The sequence below is a fragment of the Motacilla alba genome, chromosome 11 (assembly GCF_015832195.1).
Source record: "Motacilla alba alba isolate MOTALB_02 chromosome 11, Motacilla_alba_V1.0_pri, whole genome shotgun sequence".
NCBI classification, from domain to species: domain Eukaryota; kingdom Metazoa; phylum Chordata; class Aves; order Passeriformes; family Motacillidae; genus Motacilla; species Motacilla alba.
Genome location: NC_052026.1, coordinates 12,870,276 through 12,889,693, shown reverse-complemented (window position 1 = coordinate 12,889,693; position 19,418 = coordinate 12,870,276). Strand labels below are relative to the sequence as shown.

The following is a 19,418-nucleotide window of genomic DNA, read 5'->3' as shown; positions in this document are numbered from 1 at the left end:
CAGAGACTTGATTATGGAACAGTCTCCTGGCATAAGTGCTGGGCTTTCTGCCACTTGCTGTACCTGTTCCCACTGTTTCAAGCTCTTGTTCTTTATGTTCAAAATCCTAATGCTTGCTTGCTTACATTTATGTACTCCATTTAATGATAAGAGAGCAAGAGAGCGGCTCTGATCAGAAAATAGCTTTCCCATCAGTCTGATTTTCAGGACTACACACCAGGCACTGCCAATCCCAGCTCTGGTCTGCTCCTGGCAGTGAGGTCAATCCTTCACTCACTGGCCAGACCTTTGGTATGGCTGATTTCCCCTATCTAAGTTTCTGACAACAAATTTGTAATTTATTTTCCTGTAAAACCAACTTTTACCTTTGCCAAATGAAAAATGCACGTACTTTGCAGCTAATTGTAAATACAGATTGGTATCCAGCAAGAGCATCTATAGAGAAAGCTCCCATTACTGGCACTATATAAAGGAAGGCCCCTCTTCCTCCAGTAGCTCATGTCATTTGAAATTTTAGTGAGTGAAGTCTTTCCTCTGTACCTGCAGCACCAGTCATGCCTGGGGCTGCCTGGGGCTTTAGGACCTAACAAGAAGGGTGGGAGAGCAGAGACATGTTTATTTTTAAACCTTTGAAAGCTAACTGCAAATTTGGCTTCTTAAATTACTTCATCTGAGTCACCAGAGGAAGAAGGGTGGTTCCTTGTGTGATTAGTAGATAGGGGCTTGCTCAAGCAGAGGCTGGTATGCCCTCTAGTGTAATACTTACTAAAAAGCAGTAAGCTCTGAACAGCCCGACTTCTTCCCAGTCTCCTGGAAGGATATTCCAAGATCTACCAACCACATTGTTAGGCTCACAATGCAGTCAAAGAAGTAACTTTGTTTTGTTAATTAATTTACTCCCCAACTACCCAAATTAATTTTTTTTCTTTGAAACCTCCATTACTTGTCTCATTCTAGGGGAGAGCTCACAATAAGAACTTGTTCCTATAAGAACTGTTTTCTTCCCAGGAAGAACTGCTGTCCCAATAGGCAGAAAAGTACCTCAGAAACCATGATGCAAAGGGTTCTGTCCTCACTTCAGGATTTGTTTCTAGCTTCATCCCCTTGTCTTTGTAAATGGCAAAGGAAGATTAAAACCAAGCAAGAGAGTTTTGGCAGCACACAGAGATGCTGGCTTCGGGAAATGAGTCAGAATATGAACAAGATCTTGCAACAGCAGCTTGGGGCAACCACCTCCCAGCCATCCTTCCTGCCCAACAGCGCATGAGGGAGTAGCTAGGACTGAGCAGCTGCTCCTCATCTGTGATGGAGCTGACACTGGAACTAGAGAGTTCTGCACAGCACTCTCTGACAGCAGCGTTGGCCCCTTGCTCTGGCTCCTGTGGGGGCTGAGATACCTTTCCCTTTGGAAGCAATGGCAGGGGTTCCTTTTTTGAACTTTGTGTATTGGGATTGAAGCTGAAGGTTGTTGCTCCTTTATCTTCGTGTGGACATGGCCACAGGACATCCCACCTGCTTGGGAAAGGGTGCAGAGTACTCATGGCAACAGTGAGCCTTGCTTTGAGTTTACTGCTCCTGTACTGCCAGCTGGGTCTTAACATCACTGTGGTGGCCTCCAACAACAGGCCCGGAATGGGAGAAGGAGCAGACTTTAATCCAAAGCTCCCTCTCCCCACCCAGGAGAGACAGGAGCAATGAAACATGCACACTCCCCAGCTTACTGCAAGCCCGTGGCACTGTCTGGCTTGCATGAGCTGCAAGAACACCTGTCTCTGAGTGACAGAAAAAAGTTTCAGGCAAGCAGGTGCAGACCAGGGCCAAGCCTCCAGCAGTGTGTTCTGCACTCTGGCTGAAGCATTGGTACAGCTCTGCTGCACCTCTCGGTGGGCTGGACACCTGAGGTGAGTCTGGCACAGTCCTGCTTGCGGGAAATGTGGAGCAGTGCACAGCATTGAAAATGTGCAGGGAGCTGTTGCACCAAGGCCACACTCACTGCTTTTCTTGCAGTGATTACCACAGGACTAGGCTGGCTGCTGCCTCAAAACATGTGAGCTGATCTCCAGTGACAGAAGCCATGTTAAAACCCAGGAAAACCCAGGACATAACAAAAAGGACACAAGGCCATGCTGTTGGGTGACCTCCCTACTACCTGTGGACACCAAGCCAGTAAAAGGTAAGTGGCCTCATTCCTGCTTCCAGTCCCTGGCCCCTGTTCTGAGGCTGGAGCTCAGAGCTGTCTGCACACCCAAGGAGAGTGTGCAGGAGCAGGTTTCTTCTTGGCTGTTTAGCTGTAAATTCTTTGGAAAAAGGGCTGCATCTAGGTCTGTCTGCACAGCATTTAGCCTAATAAAGTCCTGCTCCTTGTTATGGTGCCAAGTCTTTCCCAATGCCTATACAGCCTCACTGTCTTCCTTCCCAACTCTACAGAGTTGTGCAGCTGGAAAAACCTCTTATTTCCCATGGCAGCTCCTTTATTTTTGTCTCAGGAACACAGCTAAGCCCTAGAAAATGTGTTGGGCATTTTCTAACAAAACTTGCCTGACCAGTGTATGAAACATTTAACTGACCCATTTCCTTTTTTTTTTTTTTTTTAATTTAATAAAATCAGTCAGCAGCTTGGGGCAATGGACAGTTGTAATTCTCACCCTGATGGGTCAGAGATGCCACTGTGCTGCTCCCATGAGAGAACAGCTGGAAAGGTGACAGCTGTGTGACAACCTCACCCACACAGCATTAAAAGCAGTTGAGAGTGTGTTACAGTAGACTCAGGAGAAGACTGAATTCCCCTTTTTGCAGTTAAAAAAACCACCTGCCCCCACATTATGCAGTGTGATGGAGTTGCATGAGCAAAATTTGTCTGTGCTTAGGTCAGAGCTGAACGTCTGGGTAGGAACCTGCCCACCACCCACCACTGTTCTCTGTGACAGTGGTCACACCACACCATCACTCATAATAGACAAAGGAAAAATCCCAAAATCCTGTTCTGTTTGGATGCTTGTTCAGGCGTGCCAAGCTTCGATGGTTGATGTATTTCACAAACTTCATAGTTTCTTTGTCTCTGTAAACTAAGGCCAAGCAGTTGTCTTCTGGATTCACTGTCAACAGCTAGAGGACACAAAGATAAGGAAGGAAAACAATTTCACAAAAATAGCTTTGATAAAATTCTTAAGAAAAAAACAAAACAGTTTCAAAAGTTAGTTAGAACAAAGGGCTGGTGTTAGAAAATGAACTGTGACACTATTTGCATTTTAATACCCTTTACCTGAAGCATTGTTATACATTAAGGGCTTCTGGACTTCTTACTAGTATGACTGCTCAGCCTAGTACTGCTGCTGAATAGGACCCCAGTGAACAGCACTGCCCTGGACAAGTGTTATCCCTGCTACAGCCTTGTGTCCCTTCAAGGCAGGCTTCCCTAAGAGCCCCAGGTGCAGGTGCTGTGAGGCACTCTCGGGGCCCAGGTCTCATGCTTGAGGTAAACAGCAGCCTCTTGAAGCTGAGGCCAGAGCTTTGCCCACGAGCAGTGACTGGGGCAAGGAGGCTCAGTGCACTACCGAGCACCCTCAGCATTATGTTGGCATTATGACAAAGTGTAATTATGTCTCTCCACCCTAAACAGTTTTATCTGATTTGCAGCTAGCAACTGAGGTCCTTACCTCTTCATCTTCACCTTTAGCAATGTAGGAAGTAAAGCCACCATATTCAGGATCCCAGTCTTAAAATAGAAAAGAAAGATTCTTAGAAACCTCAGTGCTGTTCAGGCTCCATGCAGCCTTCGAGGAGATGCCATTTTTTCACCCCACTCCCCAGAGTTACTGGATACGGGGTAAGTATTTACCTCCTGCCAGTCTATTTGTTTTCTTCTGTTCAGAAACAACTTGAAGCAAATGTACTGGATTTGCCTTTTATGGTAGATGGGCTATTTAAAGTTGTTTGGTGCACTGCTCCTCACCTGTAGAACAGTTCTGCCCTAGCAGATATGCCAAAGGATTGCAATCAGCTGTACATTCTGGCCTCATCTGGTCTAAAATGCTTGTGTTTAAGATTTTTTTTAACCACTATCTAACTAGCAATCAACCCAAAATACCTAGGCATGCCTAAATTAACTTTTGAAAACACTGGGCTTTGTCAATTGGAGGTGTAGTGGTAATTCTGATGAGAAAAGGAGTGGAACACTCCTGGGTACTGTGGCCACCTGACCCTCCAGCGTGCCCAGAGCCATTGCTTAGCAGAGGAGAGCTCCGGGAGGCTCAGCCTTTCCCTCTGTCCACGCGCCACCTCCTGGCGCAAGCGGGAAAGGCCAGAGAGGATTCCGAGGCCACAATCCCAAACGTTTGCGTAAGGACTACTGAAAACAAGGTTTATGCCGAAGTGAGGACTACGACAAAGTCTACAGCTACCTTCTATGTAAGAAAAAGCAGGGAAATTTTAGCTGTTTTAGCACTGCTGAGAACTCGGAAATCATTCCTTTATGCAAACCTTGTAAAAGGAGAGTCTGACATCTCTCTCTCATCCACTTACCTTCACAGCCACAGAAGAAGAGCAGGTCAAGTGCAAATTCTGTGGCTTGAGAGTCGTGGACAAGAGTGTAGTGCCTGTGGGTCCAGCGACGCAGCTCCCCCGCACACACAGGGGTGCCTGAGCCTAGGAGAGGGCACAAACACCCAGGGAGAGCCATGAAACCACAGCAGCTGAGCTCAAAGCGTGAGAGGAGCTCAGTGATCTCATACCACTGTGAAATTGCTGGCCCCAGTGAAAAAGGGTAAAACCACATTATCACATGTCAGTATCCTTCCTAAAGGTGACTCTACGTTAGGGACTTTGAACAATGTGTAGGAGTGGGACCAAGATTTACTTCATATAGCCTTTGCTCCTGATAACTGTTCTGGTGGGATTTTTTCAGTAGGACTTGTTTTTTTTAATTACCTTTTATTCCAGTGTCCAGTAACTTGTCTGACTTAGTGCAGGATAAGCATTTTCAAAAATTCTACCCTTAAACTTCAGAGCTGCTGGTTTTAAATAAACATCACCAATCAAAATCCAAAATTAATCTAATCTTTCACAGTTGTCACTGCTGACAACTAAATACAACTAAGGTTGTTTAGGCTGACAGTGTTTTCTGAAAGGTTGAATCCTAGTTTTAGGTATCAATTTTCTAATTCTAAAATTGTTTTACTTCTGACCTGCTTACATTTCTCTTTTGGATTTATTATCTCATACAAGAATATGCTTTATATGAAGCATGGGTCTGTGGATGTAGAAACCACATAACTATTGACAAAACATTAACAGTTCCCCCAGAAGTCCCACCCTTAGGATTTAGGTCTGTTCAAAATTGTATCTTCAAATTAGTCATTGATTTACTCCAAATTCTTTTGCAATGGTCACGGATTTCAGATAATCAGTCTAAAATGCTTCAAGTTCCACATTTGTGCTGGTGCCTTGTGCTGGTTGCAGTACAAGGTGAAACCCTAGTTCCACGAAAATCACTGGGAATTATGTTTGAATCCTTTCACACTGCTGCTGCTCTACTCACTGCTCTGAGTCTCGCCATCCTGTGCTTCAGGGCTGTTCTCAGGCTGGTGTGGCTCATGGGAATTGCCATTAGCTGCTGGTTCAGTCTCTTCCTGCTCAGGTTTGGGACTGCTGTGCCCACTGGTGTCTGCTGCTTGTCCCTCCCCAGCATCTTCATCCTCATCAGAGGGAGCCAGGAAGTGCAGTTTTAGGCCAGTGAAGTTGGAAAGCAGTAAAAATAAGGCCTCAGAGCGCAGCAGCTGCAGGAATTTCTTCAGGGTGTCCGGGAGGCTGTCTTCCTCTGCTGCCTCATAGAGTCTGAAAGACAGCAGATGTAACTCCTTGTGGGAGAGCCAACAAGGACCACATCTAGAACAATAGCACTGACCAGTGCAGCCTCATGGCAGCTCCTGCTCAGCCTCATCATCAGGTGCAGCGTGCTGTCATTCCCCACCTTTTATTGGCTGGCCCCCGACTACTCCACTGGATCTCTTTGTTCTCCAATGCTTCACATAGTAATTGGTATTTCTCTTTCTAGGAGAAAGAGATGTAGAAATGTTAACACTTAGCTCCCAAGACAACAAGGTTGAAGACAAGTGTTTTATTATTGCTGAGTCCCAATGCAGCAGTGTACAGGCAGTCAGAGGGGATCATTCCACAGAATCAAAGTGGTTGAGGTTGGAAAGGGCATCTGGAGGTCACCTGGTCCATTCTCCTTTAGGTGTGAAACTTAGAAGGTGTTTTGTTTTAATGGATGTGCAAGCAAGCCCTTTCCCAGCCTTTGTGCCATGTGGTACCTGCCAGCCCTCTGACCAGTTCTGGCAGATCACATCAAATTGAACCACTGGGCTCACCTTAAGAAAGTCTTTCAGGAGAATTTCTGATCGCTCCTCAAATTCCTCCTGGATTTGAGCTTGGGAGTCCAGGTCCAAATAAACTTGATTGATCCACTCATACAATATTTCATGCTGGAAGGGAAATGGATCAGAACACTGAATTTTCAGAAGTTAAGAAGATTCCCCAATTTCCCCTACCAAGCTGGCCACAGAGCTGGATTCCTACAGAAACACTCCAGTGCCTTGTTTCATTGCACCACAGGTATTCACCGCATTCTCTGAACTACTGTAGGTATGTAAAACATACAAAGAAGCATAAAAAAGAAACTGGATACAAATTTATCAGCAGGAAATGAAAAGGAGAATGGGATAAAGATTAAAGCATCCCCAGTGCATTGATGCATTCCCCAACAGGTATGACAGGAACAGGACAGAGACAGAAATGCATTTATGCAGATACAGGCTTGTTACTCACATCATAGGGGATGTGTGGGCTCCTGGCCAAGGGGGCTTCAATGTGCCGTGCAGGTCTGGCCACAGAGGGGCCGTGGAACCAACCGCTCACTGACAGGCGGCACTTCTGCGACAGAACTTCTGACACCTGCAACAAGGGCAGCACGTCACTGCTCACACAGGGACCAGCTGTAACAGCTGCCATCCAAACTCCTGACAGGAGATGGACTCGGCTCCAGAGAGCCCACTGCATACACAGAAATGTCAGACAGGCCTAGACCAGGACAGATTATCAGAGCCTATTGTCCTGAAGCCCATTGCAGGTTTCCAGAATTCCAGTCTAAGCTTTTACTCCAAGCTCACAGAGAATCCCTTCTCTCTCTTCCTCTGAGAGCTTTGAGTCATGGATTTTTAAGACAAAATTAAATCACTACCTGAAAACAATCAGGGCAGTGACCAAGTAGATGCTGCTCTTAATTAACAACTGCAAGAGATAAATGACACAAAAATAGCCCCCTAAGTGGCCTGGGTCAGGACCTGCCCAATCTATATCACCGATCATCTTCCTTTCCAGCCTTCTGCTCTCTGGCCCTGTTTGATATAGTTCCTGGTACTCTCAGGTACACAGGAGTGTCAGATGTCAGTCAGGTGTTTGTGTCATGCAGATCCCCAAATTATTCATCCTGTTCCCAGGCCTTTTCCTGACAAGTGTCACAGGGTACTCCTTAACTGTATCAGCATTTCTGCTGCAGGGCACTGCACCATGTGTGTGTCACTGAGGGGGTACAGCCAGATCTGCATGTTGTCCTTGCACTGCTGGCAAGGTGATGAATGGCCTGAGGAACTCTTCTGGAGCAAAGTCATGACCACCATAACAAAATGTGAGCTAGTTTAAAACAAGCCAACAAACAGAAACAAATGAGAGCTAAATTCACAGCAGTGGCTTGCCAGGATAGTAATACAAAATAGAAATGGAAATTTGTCTTTCCCAGGATGATGCAGCTAGACTGATGGTTTAAATTTGGCTTTGTTGGTTCTTGTCCTCCTTCACATCCTTGAAGCCCTCTCTGCAGCACACAGCACTTAGCACCAGTATCCACTCTACCCACAGTTCTTCTCCCTCCCCATCAGGACTGTAATAACACACAGAATGAATAACCACAACAATGAGGATTGAAAAATTAACAAGAGACAGCTCCTTGCCTGGTGGAAAGAGACTGGAGACACTTCAAAGAAAACCAGGGTGTTCCATGAAGGCACTAATGACTTGGTGATTTGCTGTGGCTGGAAGTGTTCTGAGGAAGAAAACATACTCTGGTTAAGATATGAACTGGGACTTCTCTCTGACACCATGATTCCGTGACTGGTGGGACACCTGGGCATAAGGCATGGAGCTCAGAGCAAGGGCTTGCTGAGGAATCAGTGCACCCCTGCATGGAGACAGGGAGTTGGGGCTGTTCAGCTGGGAGAAGGGAAGGTTCTGGGGCAACTTGAAGCCTCTTCCTGGGCCAAAAGGAGCTACCAAGAGTGCTGTAGAAGGACTTGGGACATGGGCATGAAGTCAAGGGCATGGAATAACAGAACAAGGGAGAATGGCTTCAAACAAAGGGTGGGTCTAGATTAGCTATTAGAAAGGAATCCTTTACTATGAGCAGTGAGGCACTGGCACAGGTTGCCCAGAGAAACTGTGGATGGCCCATCCTAGAAATGCTCAATGGGGTTTGCAGCATCCTGGTCTAGTAGACTGTGTCCCTGCCTACAGCAGGCAGGCTGGAACAAGATGAGCTTTAAGACCCCTTCCAACCCAAACCATTCTGTGGTTCTGCTGCTGGAAAGGGAAGTTATTGTCATCAGTCTGGAGTTCCAAGCACATTTACCGGCACCGCTTCCATCTTGCCTCTACTCTTGACCCTTCCAAAAGTTTGTCTGCTGTTGCCTCTTAGCACTGTCTGCAAAGCCAGCTACAGCCCATCCCTAAGGGACGCACTTTACTTATACATCAGCTTCTCTGAACAAAGGAGAAACTCTTATCTCCCTTCTACTGTTTGAGGTGAGAATTGCTGCAAGGGGCACATGAGCTGCATTTTTACATCCATCTGAGGCTGGGCTTGGAGCTTTTACCGTCTGTGCTGTACAGATCCAACGTTCCCCCGTCACTTTTCTCCCAGGGTGGGACGAGGTACAGGATGAAAGCGATTCTCCGACCTTCCAGTTCATCATCGTGGCACAGCAAGACATCTGCAATTACACACGTTTTGCTGCTGTAGCATCTTTCCAGTACATGCATGATTCATTCCAACGACTGCTTCCCAGCTTTGTCCTCACAAGGATGTAACAAGAAAAAACATGTTCTTTCCAAGAACTGCATTTTCACGCATCAGCATCACCAGCCTGAGATCTGCAAGATTCACTTCTGTGGGACTGTACTGCAACTGACAGATCAGGCCACTCTGAAGGTACAGGCAGTTATACACCAGCAACAGTTTTTTCATAATTTGTACTTCATTTTCAGACACTGTTTTGCTGCTGACAGCCTCTGGGACCCTCTGGAACTAGAATAAAATTAGGTGTTCTATAGACATTTTGTTCCCTACACATGCACAGAAGCTTTAAGGAAAGGATCACTTATAGACTGACCAGTATATTCATATTTAGCACAGGATAGGTCAATAGTTGGCTCCAGCACTATCTGGGTCACAGCAGAAAGCCACACTTGGAATTCTTCACACAGAGCACGCCTGAGAAGATAAGCACACAAGTAAGTGTCCTCCTGTGTAATAAAACCTATCATCATAGGCTGAACTAATTTATTGCCTCCCTGCCAACTGTTTTAACAGTTGCAGGTGCTGTTGCTGTGAGTGACAGTGTGTTTCTGTAGAACCACACTGGTTATTGGGCTGGCAGTAACCAGCAGCAAGCATGCAACCAGTCGGAAGGCGCACCGGGAAGTGTTTCAGAGGTGACAGGTGTGAGAGAGCTGACTATGGATGAAAGCTGAACACACTTCAGTGCCCGTGACGAGCACAGAGCAGATTCAGCGCTCCAGGGCCGGATTTTGGCCCGAGTATGGGGGCAGAAGGCCCCCCCCGTGCCCACCCCGCAGTCGCCTTCCCCGTGGAGCCAGCACGGCTCTTCCCCACACGCTGAGCGGGCACAGCCGCGAGCCTCCGCTTTACCTCAGGCCAGCGACGTGGGGCTCCGGGCTCGCCCCCAGCTCCTCGGACTGCGGCGGCCATGGAAGAGAAGAGGGACGGGGTTAGGGTGGCTCGGCCCGGCTCAGCTCGGCCCGGCTCCGCTCGGCCCTGGGCCCACCTGCCGCAGCGAGAGGAGGTCGTTGCGCCGCCCGCGGAAGTCGAGACCCAGCAGTTCATCCCGCAGCGCCTCCGCGAAAGCCGAGCCCGCCAGAAAACCGGGAATGACACCGTGCCGGAACGGGGCCGGCTCCAGCACCACCGCTTCTGCGAGGGAAAGGCCGTCGGTGAGGGACGGGGAGCCGGGTCACGCCGTACCGTGCCGGAGCCGCTCCCCGCGGGCCCGGCCGGGCCGTACCGTGCCGGAGCCGCTCCCCGCGGGCCCGGCCGGGCCGTACCGTGCCGGAGCCGCTCCCCGCGGGCCCAGGCCGCCCCCGCGCGCTCCCGCAGCGCCGCGTCCCCGAGGGCCGCGCAGAGCTCCGCGCGCGCCTCGCGCTTCCCGCGCTTCGCCGCCGCCGGCGCTGCCGCTCCGCGACGCTTGGTGGCCATGGTACCGTCCGGCCGGACTACAACTCCCTGCGCTCCCCGCGCTTCGCCCGCGGTGGCCAATCGGGTCGTGCGGGGGCGGGACGGGCAGCCGTTGGCCAATGAGCGAGGAGAGACGGGGCGGAGCGCGGTGGGTCCCGGCAGGCGGCGCGCGGCGCTGAGGGCTGGGCGGCTGTTAATGGCGGACGCCGCTCCCGCCGCCCCGCAGTGATCGACCGCTCCCGCCGCCCGTTCCCGCCGCTTCTCGCCATGTCCGTGGTACCGCCCAACCGCTCGCAGACCGGCTGGCCCCGCGGGGTGAACCAGTTCGGGAACAAGTACATCCAGCAGACGAAGCCGCTAACGCTGGAAAGGACCATCAACCTGTGAGCGCCGCCTCGGGCCTGCCCGGCTCTGCCCCTTCCCGCCCCGCCCCGCTGGCGAGCTCGTCCCCGCTCCCTCAGCAGCCTCGGCGGGGTTTTCCCTCAGTGCCCGCCGTGCGAGGTCCGGAGGGTCCCGGCCCTTCGCAGGGCCGGGGGCTCCGCGGCGGCAGAGCCCGAGTGCCGATGGGGGCCCGGCCCCCTCACAGGCTGCTGAGCCGCGCTGAGGGTACCGAGGGTACGGAGGGTGCCGAGGGCTTGCCGGCCTCGGTGTGAGTGTGGAGTGTTCGATGTAAGCGTTTTAGTGCTTAGAAACAGCGTCTGGCTCGGGAGGCGTGAATCCCAAATAAAACAGGCAAGGTTTAGGTGTGGTGAGCATCACAGACATTTTCGTGCTCTCATAGGCATCCAGAAAGGCGGCAGAGAGGCAGGGATTTTTCCTGGTCTCGCTAGGATTTGGGCTGACCGTGGGCAGTCAGTAGGATGTGGCTGGATGTGCTTGGTGTTTGTGGACTGTCTGGTACAGGTGTTGGAGTTAAAATTCAGAGTGTTTCCTACCACAGATAATCGTTATAGATACAACTTACTCATAAGTATTCATGTATTTTTTATGGGAAGTCGTATATTTTTGCTTCTTCTAGTAAGTGTGGTGGATTTGGGACGTGTTCTTCGCTATGTGCTCTGTCAAGTTGCAAAAACCAGCAAATGTTAGCTGCAACAGTCAATATTCAATTTTAGCTATTAATCGCTGACACTTTTTGTGTTCTTCTGGTGTAGCTGAGTTTATTGAGAGTCATGTGAAAGTTCAAATTCAAACTTCAGAAATTGGAATGTTTCTGAAACAAAGACTCATCATGAAGCTGTGTTACCAGCAGCATATTTTTAAGTCATGGCTGAGGGTTTTGATGTCCAGATTAATGTGCCTACATTAGTATAGTATGGGTTAGCATAATAGGTTATTATTAAAGCCATTTGTGTATCTAAAAATGGAAATGAAGGGAAAAAAATGTAGATGGTTTTAAACTATAAGTGAAAGTAGGGGAGCTTGTTAGTAAATGAACCTGTGATTTGGAAGCTGGTTGTTTTGGCTCACTTGTCTACATGAGGAAAGGCTCTGACAATGGTAACTGGCTTGTTATTTTAACCACTGTAAAACACGAGGAAAATTGGAGGGGGGGGGGGGGGCTGGAATTTGAGGGGTGAAGAATGTATGCTGCTAAAGTTTGACATGTTTAGAGAAAGAATCCGTGCCAAGAAGCATTTCAAGGAAAACATCAGTCATTCGTGCTGTTAATTCAGTTGCTGTGTGCCCCCAGTCAGTAAAACCATGGTGATAACCCATCACTGCTCTGCCCAGAACCATTTTCTTCTCCCTTTTGACTTAGCTGGGTGATTCTGTCTTTCCTCCAGGTCTCCTGCCATCAGACCTCTCTGTTACATGGATTTAATTGTACAATAACATTCTCCTGTTGCCCTCTGTGCTGTCTTGGACTGACCCATTTCTTGCCTAACCTTTCCTTTCTTTGTTTTCAGTCCCTCTTACCTGGAGAAATCGCCGAGTTCCCGCTGCACTGTCACAGGAGTGCAAGGGCCCAGCGCCAGCCCAACAGAGGGATCTGCTCACTCTTGATCCCACCCCAGGCTCCCAACCCTGTACTCAGAAACTCAGCATTTCTCCTCTTCTGTGATCCACATGTCTGATTTCCCACTTCAAAACGAAACCACTTCTAACAGTTTAGTTCTCAGGCTCTCATAGCATCTGCAGAAGGAAACCTGCAGCCCTGTGCAGCTTCCTTCCTTCCCAGCAGAGCTGTTCCTGCAGTCTCTTTTCCAGCTCCTTTCAGAGCATTTCCCTGCAGCGTGGAGATCAAAGAGGGTGGCTGTTGAATGACAGATGGTTCTGTGCTTCTTTTCCTCCTTTTGAGCCTGCACCAGGCTAGAGTGCAGCTCAGCAGGACTGTCTGTGCTTGTGTGTTCCATAGTGCAGATCTCCCAGGGGCAGTGGCCTCATAAGCCACAAAAAAGATTTTAGCCCTGCACTATGGCTCACCCATCCAGCGGTGAAGGGACTGCCTCAGACTTAGACACTAGCTGCTGTGTCATGGGGATTTAAAGTTAGATTTCTTGTTATGCAGTAACATTTTTCTCCTCCTTACAGGTATCCTCTGACAAATTACACCTTTGGCACAAAGGAGCCCCTGTATGAGAAGGACAGTTCCGTGGCAGCTCGGTTTCAGCGCATGAGAGAAGAGTTTGACAAGATTGGCATGAGGCGGACAGTGGAAGGAGTTCTGATTGTGCACGAACACAGGCTGCCCCACGTGCTGTTACTGCAGCTGGGTACAACTTTTTTCAAGCTGTAAGTGTCTGTTTCCTAAGTGTAACTTCAGTTTATTATCACAGACCACTAAACATGTGGGCTAGAGGTTAAACTGGCCAACTGCTCAACATTTTGAATGGGATTCATTGCTTGTAAAGACTTAGTCTGGAAAGTATTTTTTGAATGGTGGCGTTTTAATCTAAAGTGTGTTTGAGTCTGCTTGTGAGGGGGATGATTTGGTTTGGAGCTGACTGGGAATCTTACAGTGTGTCACTACAGCAAAATCTTGTTTAAAACTCATTATCAGCAGTTGGTGTGTTGTACTTGCATTGTGAAAGCTGTTATGCTTCAGTAGCTTATGCTATGCCCATAAAAATGGGCAGGTGGTGGCCAAGGACTAACCCCCTGTAAATGCAGAATGATAGCTGTTTACAAACTAATGGCTGAGCTGGGATAGCAAGAAAGGTAGGCATCTAAATTTGAGAAAATTGCTTCAGTTCATCTCATAGTTATCACAGCCAGAGTGAAGTTTTAGTGATTGAATATGGTTATAGTGATGGTGATGATTTTCTTTTTTAAACTAGATGGCCTTGACTTGTCTCATGTTACCATGTTTGTGTTTTTGTTCTTCTGTTTTAACATTTTATATTTTTCTCAACTTTTTGTGTGTGTTAAATCTAATTTTACATCTAGATTCGTTTTTGACATCTTGATTTGAAGGGCTGCTGCGGACAAACTAGGCAAGACTGTAAATGATTTGCAAAATGCTGTAATGATGAAAATGAATAATCTTGCATCATTTTCCCACATGAGTTTTATTTTCTGCTTTCTGTATGCTTCAGAGAGTGCTGGCTTTGTGATAAGAACAGATACAGGCAGGATTAACAGCCCTTCAGCTTCTGGTTATTATTGTTATAACTTTACTCTCTAAGGGTCAGAGTTATTATCATGTGTATTGTTATGGTTTGTCCTGCTGAACTGAAAGTATTTTATGCAGTGGTTATTTTTAAGGGACATAAATAGCCATTTTAGTTTCAGTTTTGGTGAAAGCTGTGCTGCTGTCTTCAAATTCAGCAAAGCTAGTTCTGGAACTTCTGACTTAAGAGCCATAAGTGAATTTGTAACTCCCTGCCTGGAAGCACACTGGGACTTGCCTGTGAAGATTGGTAAATGCAATAAAATAACTTTGGCTTTCATCACTGATTATTTTAACAGACCTGGTGGTGAACTCAATCCAGGAGAAGATGAGGTAGAAGGGCTCAAACGCTTAATGACAGAGGTCTGTTTGCTTTTATTATGTTGCTGTAGCAGAATGTTGCATTGTTTTAGAATTACCAGAATAAGCTAAAGCATTAGAGTAGTTTTCTTACCACTGTTGTTATTTTGTTGCTTTTGTGATGTTCTCAGGTAGTTAACAAATAAGGCAGTCAAGTTTTCATTAATCTGCATCATGAGTGTGGCTGACTCCTACCTGCTGCTCAAGTCCTGTGTTCATTTGCAGCTTTGCTTTCTGACTGGCTTCAGGCAAGTGAGTGTAGAGATGAGCAATAAAATATGTTGTGGAGGACAACTGATGTGGACTTGCCTTTGAGATAGTCCTCCCAATGCACCATTTTCTTCAAGTAGCTAAATTAATTCTGCTAGATAATGTAACAATGTATTTCATTCTTCCCATTGGTCTGATAGGACTCAGTCCAGCTGAGTACAGCATAGATTTTGAAAAGCTTTCTAGAGTGCCCTTGTCCTACCAGGTGAGGATTTTACTAAAAAATCTCACTTTACACAAAAATACTCTACAATTCTATTGAAAGCTGTCTCAGAGCAGTTATGAACTATATCAGACACATATTACAGCAAGTCTTTGTGCTTCCAGTATGTGTTTACTAAAACAATTTCCTTGAGGTAGTTTGAGGTCTGATTAGTACTGGGTTTTTGATAGATACTGGGTCGTCAGGATGGTGTTCAGCAAGACTGGGTGATTGATGACTGCATTGGCAACTGGTGGAGACCAAACTTTGAACCTCCACAGGTAAGTACTCCCGTGGGCTTCCATCTCCTTTGGTCAAGTTCTGTCTGTACTTCTAAAAGCCTTCAACCTTTCACATGGGCTTCTTGATTATCTGCTGCATGAGCAATTAGTTTTTCTGGGTTTTGTCTATTTCATCTCCTTTCTATGACTGAAGAGAAGCTACAGCCTTTTTTTAAAATGGAAACTCCTGTCTCCCGTCTCACACCTGTCCTGATAGATGAGAAACCACTGCATGTAGTAGCTTCCAGTTCTGTGCTGAGACACATGCACCGTTTAAATTCCTTTTGCAGCCACAATGGAGACTCTTGCACTGCTGCTTATGGAACAGATGCCCCAGTCTCACTACGCTGTTTCTAAGGGCTTTAATATTGAAGAGCCTGGCTTAGATTGTTTTTATGCGTTTCTGTTTTATTGCGTTGTTTTAAATGCGCGTGGTATTGGTGCCACTTCAGAGCCTGTCAATAGTTGTGACAGCAACAGCATTTCTTTCTTAAGTGCTTTCTTATGAAAATGGTTTTCTTTATTTGACGCCATGAAAGAACAATATATGACACACTGAAAGCTTGTACAGAGCTTGGTAATTTATAAATTAGCACTTGAGATTACACAATATTTTCAAAGCTCTGTACAACTGTTTTTTACCATTTTTCTTCTAGTACCCATATATCCCAGCTCATATTACAAAGCCAAAAGAACACAAAAAGCTTTTTTTGGTCCAGCTTCAAGAAAAGGGTAAGTGTTTGTTTGCATCAAAGTGTTGTATTTGTAACAGTGTTTAAATTCTTGCATTTCACTGAAGGAAAACAAAGTTGTGATTGTGTATGTTACGGTATGTTATACCAAGGTGTGTATGCTTGCAGCTCTTTGTGGTTGATCACTAACAAAGTTGAATGCTGGTCTTTGTTTTGAAGGTAGATGATCCTTTGAACATGAGTTCCTAGTAAACTTTCATTCCTGCTCCTGCATCAGTCTGTGTAGAGCATGTGAATCCCACATTTAACTAGAAAAGCAATAAACCTGCTTGAGTGCTCCATGCAGTGAACTCGTTTTGAGGTCTGTGGGGCATGATGATACTTCGTCTGAATGTGTGCTGGTTTTTCTGATTCATCAACTTGTATTTGTTTTTAGCTTTGTTTGCAGTCCCCAAAAATTACAAGCTGGTTGCTGCACCATTGTTTGAGCTCTATGACAATGCACCAGGATATGGACCTATTATTTCCAGCCTTCCTCAACTTTTGAGCAGGTATGTTGGATTTATATAGTGGTTCTTGGGAACACCAAGAAGTTTGCTGTAGGACACCAGAGCAAGGCAAGGTGCTACAGAAGCCAACTTGAAAAGGTGACATCTATCCCAAAGATTCTGCTTCAGGTGAGCTGGATGGACACTTTGGAGGCACTGATCACAACTGGCTAGCACCAAGCAGTTGTAGCTGCAGTTGTAGCTAAGGAAGATACGAGAGACAGTGAAGATGAGGCTGTGCACAGACTGAGGAACAGCTTCTTGTAGCTGTTGGGGACAGCTGGAGTTAAAGCCAGGATGTGAGTTTGAAGCACTGAGTTAGGTATGAATGTTATCACAGCTTTGTGCTGGTTAAATGTGGTGGGTGGGTTTTTACACTCTCTACTAGAGTTAATGAAGTGTAGCATCTTTCTGACACAAAAATCTGTAGGGACAGCTGTTTTTTTTTTCCTTTCTGTTGCAATATATACATGGTTTGACTTTCTCACCTGGAAATGACTTGGGACTCATCTCTCCAGAGCTCACTAATCCTACTGGTCTCTTACTTGAGAGGATGTTCAGGCATGCCAGGAGTCCCACAGCCTGCCAGCTCTTCCTCAGGGAAGTAGTTCTGTCACCTACCTATGATGAAAAAAGTGTGTTAGCAGAATGTTAGCACTGGTGTTGCCCATGATATTCTTGTTTTCTGCTGAGTATTTTCCTCTCTAGTCCAAATTTTGGCTTCCCCTCTAAAGACAACAGGTACTTCCTCCTGAGTACCAGCAAAACACTGTCTGTTATGCAGGTTGGGTAGTGGTGCAACAGACACATCCAAAGGCTAGGCATCTGGAAGCTGAGATGGATGCTTGCTTCCACACTTATTTATGAAACTTAGCTGGGAAAAATTCTCTCTTCAATATGTCTGTATGTTCCCCTTGGAACATGTAAGGTTGGCCTAGCAGCAGAAATGCTGCGAAAGAGTTGCTGATGGAGGAATGTAACTCTCACTGTGGTTTATGTAGCTATGAACCTGTTTTAGGAGATGAAATGTTAATAATTAGTTCTTCTGCCAGTTGTGCAATGCTAGTGTAGGATTGGCTGTTAAAAATGATGTATATACTGCTATACTGTAAAGCTGTCTGATTAAAAAATGTACTTTTGTCCTGTCAGGTGGAGGCTTATCCAGAGCAGAAACAAAACATTTGCTTATTCATTCAAAAATGCCCTTTAAAAAAGAATGAAAACTCCTCACTTGGTATAATCCTTTTAATTTTAGGTTCAACTTTATTTACAACTGAATTCCTATACACCTGAAGACTCCAGTAGAAGAAGCCGTCTCTGTGAGCACAGCTTTGAACTGTAGAGTAACAAATATGTGTGACACAAGGATTTTTTTCAAGTCATTCTGTTCCTGAAGGCCACTAAACATTCTATGGTATGAACAGAGAGGTGAATCTCAACTGTTTAGCTAGAGAGATGGCAATGGGCTACCAGTGTTATCCCTTTTCATTGTAATACTCACCAATTTTTTGTTTTGTACAACATTAAACAATATGGTTAAGATTCTGTTTGTCTTGGGTTTGGTTTGGTTTTTGTTGTTGTTTTGTTGTGTTTTTTTTTTAGTTTTTTTTTTATTTTTTTTCCCTTCTGTTTATTAGTTGTTTTATTTTTCCTTATCGTCTCTTACTTTTAGATGCATATTTTAAACTTTATTACTTTTCTTCAGGAATACAGATGATCTTGGAATGAGGAGGAGCTAAGCCATTCAGGGCCCATTCAGATGCTGTGATCTTTATCCCTGAGCAGTGAATATCCCTAGGATGAGGGAGAAATGAAATAGCTTAAGTGGGTTCAATATTGTTTTGAGTCTTAATTAACTTGGACACCAGAACTGCTTTTTTGAGGGAGAATGAGTACTTAAAGGCAAGTGGAGCCTTTACCTTTTTTACCAGAACTGATCTGTTTGTACAGGGCTTGGAGGGAGATGCAGCATGCATCTGTTCCTTCAGTGCCCTCTTAAGACAGTAACAACCCCAAAAATTCTGTTGGACTGGTCTGAGATACACTTAAAATAGGGAAAGTGAAGTTAATTTTGTATATTTTTCCTTAGCTATGGGACAGAATTAGGGTCATGCTGAAACACTTAGCCAATGCCACATGCAAGTGGTTCCATGTTATGCTGTCCTGTGCTGTCTCATCCTACAAGGGATACCCACACTTTTGCTTTTTCCCAACATTTCAGTTTCTTGTAGGCAGTAAATATCAATCTTTCTAATTCTGGGGTTTTTACATGCTTGGCTAAACATAAAAGTCCAGTTGGATGTGACACTTCCCAATGCTTTTAGTCTTCCATGATTTTGCTTAATGAGTCTTTAAAAGATTTGTTTCCACGTTCTGCCTCTGATCAGAAGACGCACTGTTGCTTGTGCACTGTCCTCTTATGAAGGCAGGGTTGGAGAGTGCCAGCTGCCAAGAGAACTGAATCTTGCCAAAGTGCTTGGCTCTGCTGCCATCTGCACTGGGAAGCAATGTACAGAACAATCCGGACTGCTTGGTGCTTTGGTTAAATTGAAGCTGTGCAGTATGGCAAATGTACTGCAAAATGCTGGGAAAGGTAGTACAAGGGCTGTTCACTTTGGTCCTATGGATGGAAGGCCCAGACAGATGGTGAGTAGAATGTATGGTTTCTTAGCTGCCAGCAAGGGGAACTAAAGCTAGCAGGGGAGTGGAAAACAGAACCCTTTTTGCCCGTGGAAGTAAGGAAGGGCAGATGGAGGGGCTGGAAGTCAGGTGCTGTAAGAACAAGGAGCAGAGTGCAGCTTTTGAGCCCTGGCACTTATGAGCACCTCTCACCTAACTTCACGGACTACTAGTTTGAGACTAATTCTTGTTCCAGGCTGCCTGTAGAAGGGCGCTGCTTCTGCAGTCTCTAGGCTCTCTCCTCTGCCACC

At 46.2% G+C, this 19,418-nt stretch overlaps 2 protein-coding genes across 2 annotated transcripts; one reads left to right on the top strand and one right to left on the bottom strand.

Moving 5' to 3' along the window:
* Positions 1-2,594: 2,594 nt before the first annotated feature.
* Positions 2,595-10,590, bottom strand: OGFOD1 (2-oxoglutarate and iron dependent oxygenase domain containing 1). The gene is made up of 13 exons (XM_038148141.1): positions 10,393-10,590; positions 10,116-10,261; positions 9,980-10,026; positions 9,441-9,541; positions 8,925-9,041; positions 8,007-8,098; positions 6,826-6,951; positions 6,369-6,482; positions 5,969-6,048; positions 5,537-5,832; positions 4,522-4,644; positions 3,657-3,715; positions 2,595-3,105 (listed from the first exon to the last, which is right to left on the bottom strand). The coding sequence occupies exons 1-13, from the start codon at positions 10,541-10,543 to the stop codon at positions 2,944-2,946; spliced, it is 1,614 nt and encodes a 537-aa protein (XP_038004069.1). The 5' UTR covers positions 10,544-10,590; the 3' UTR covers positions 2,595-2,943.
* A 77-nt stretch (positions 10,591-10,667) lies between these two features.
* NUDT21 (nudix hydrolase 21) lies at positions 10,668-18,033 on the top strand. The gene is made up of 7 exons (XM_038148144.1): positions 10,668-10,905; positions 13,058-13,258; positions 14,435-14,498; positions 15,159-15,248; positions 15,905-15,980; positions 16,377-16,491; positions 17,744-18,033. The coding sequence occupies exons 1-7, from the start codon at positions 10,790-10,792 to the stop codon at positions 17,763-17,765; spliced, it is 684 nt and encodes a 227-aa protein (XP_038004072.1). The 5' UTR covers positions 10,668-10,789; the 3' UTR covers positions 17,766-18,033.
* Positions 18,034-19,418: the final 1,385 nt, after the last annotated feature.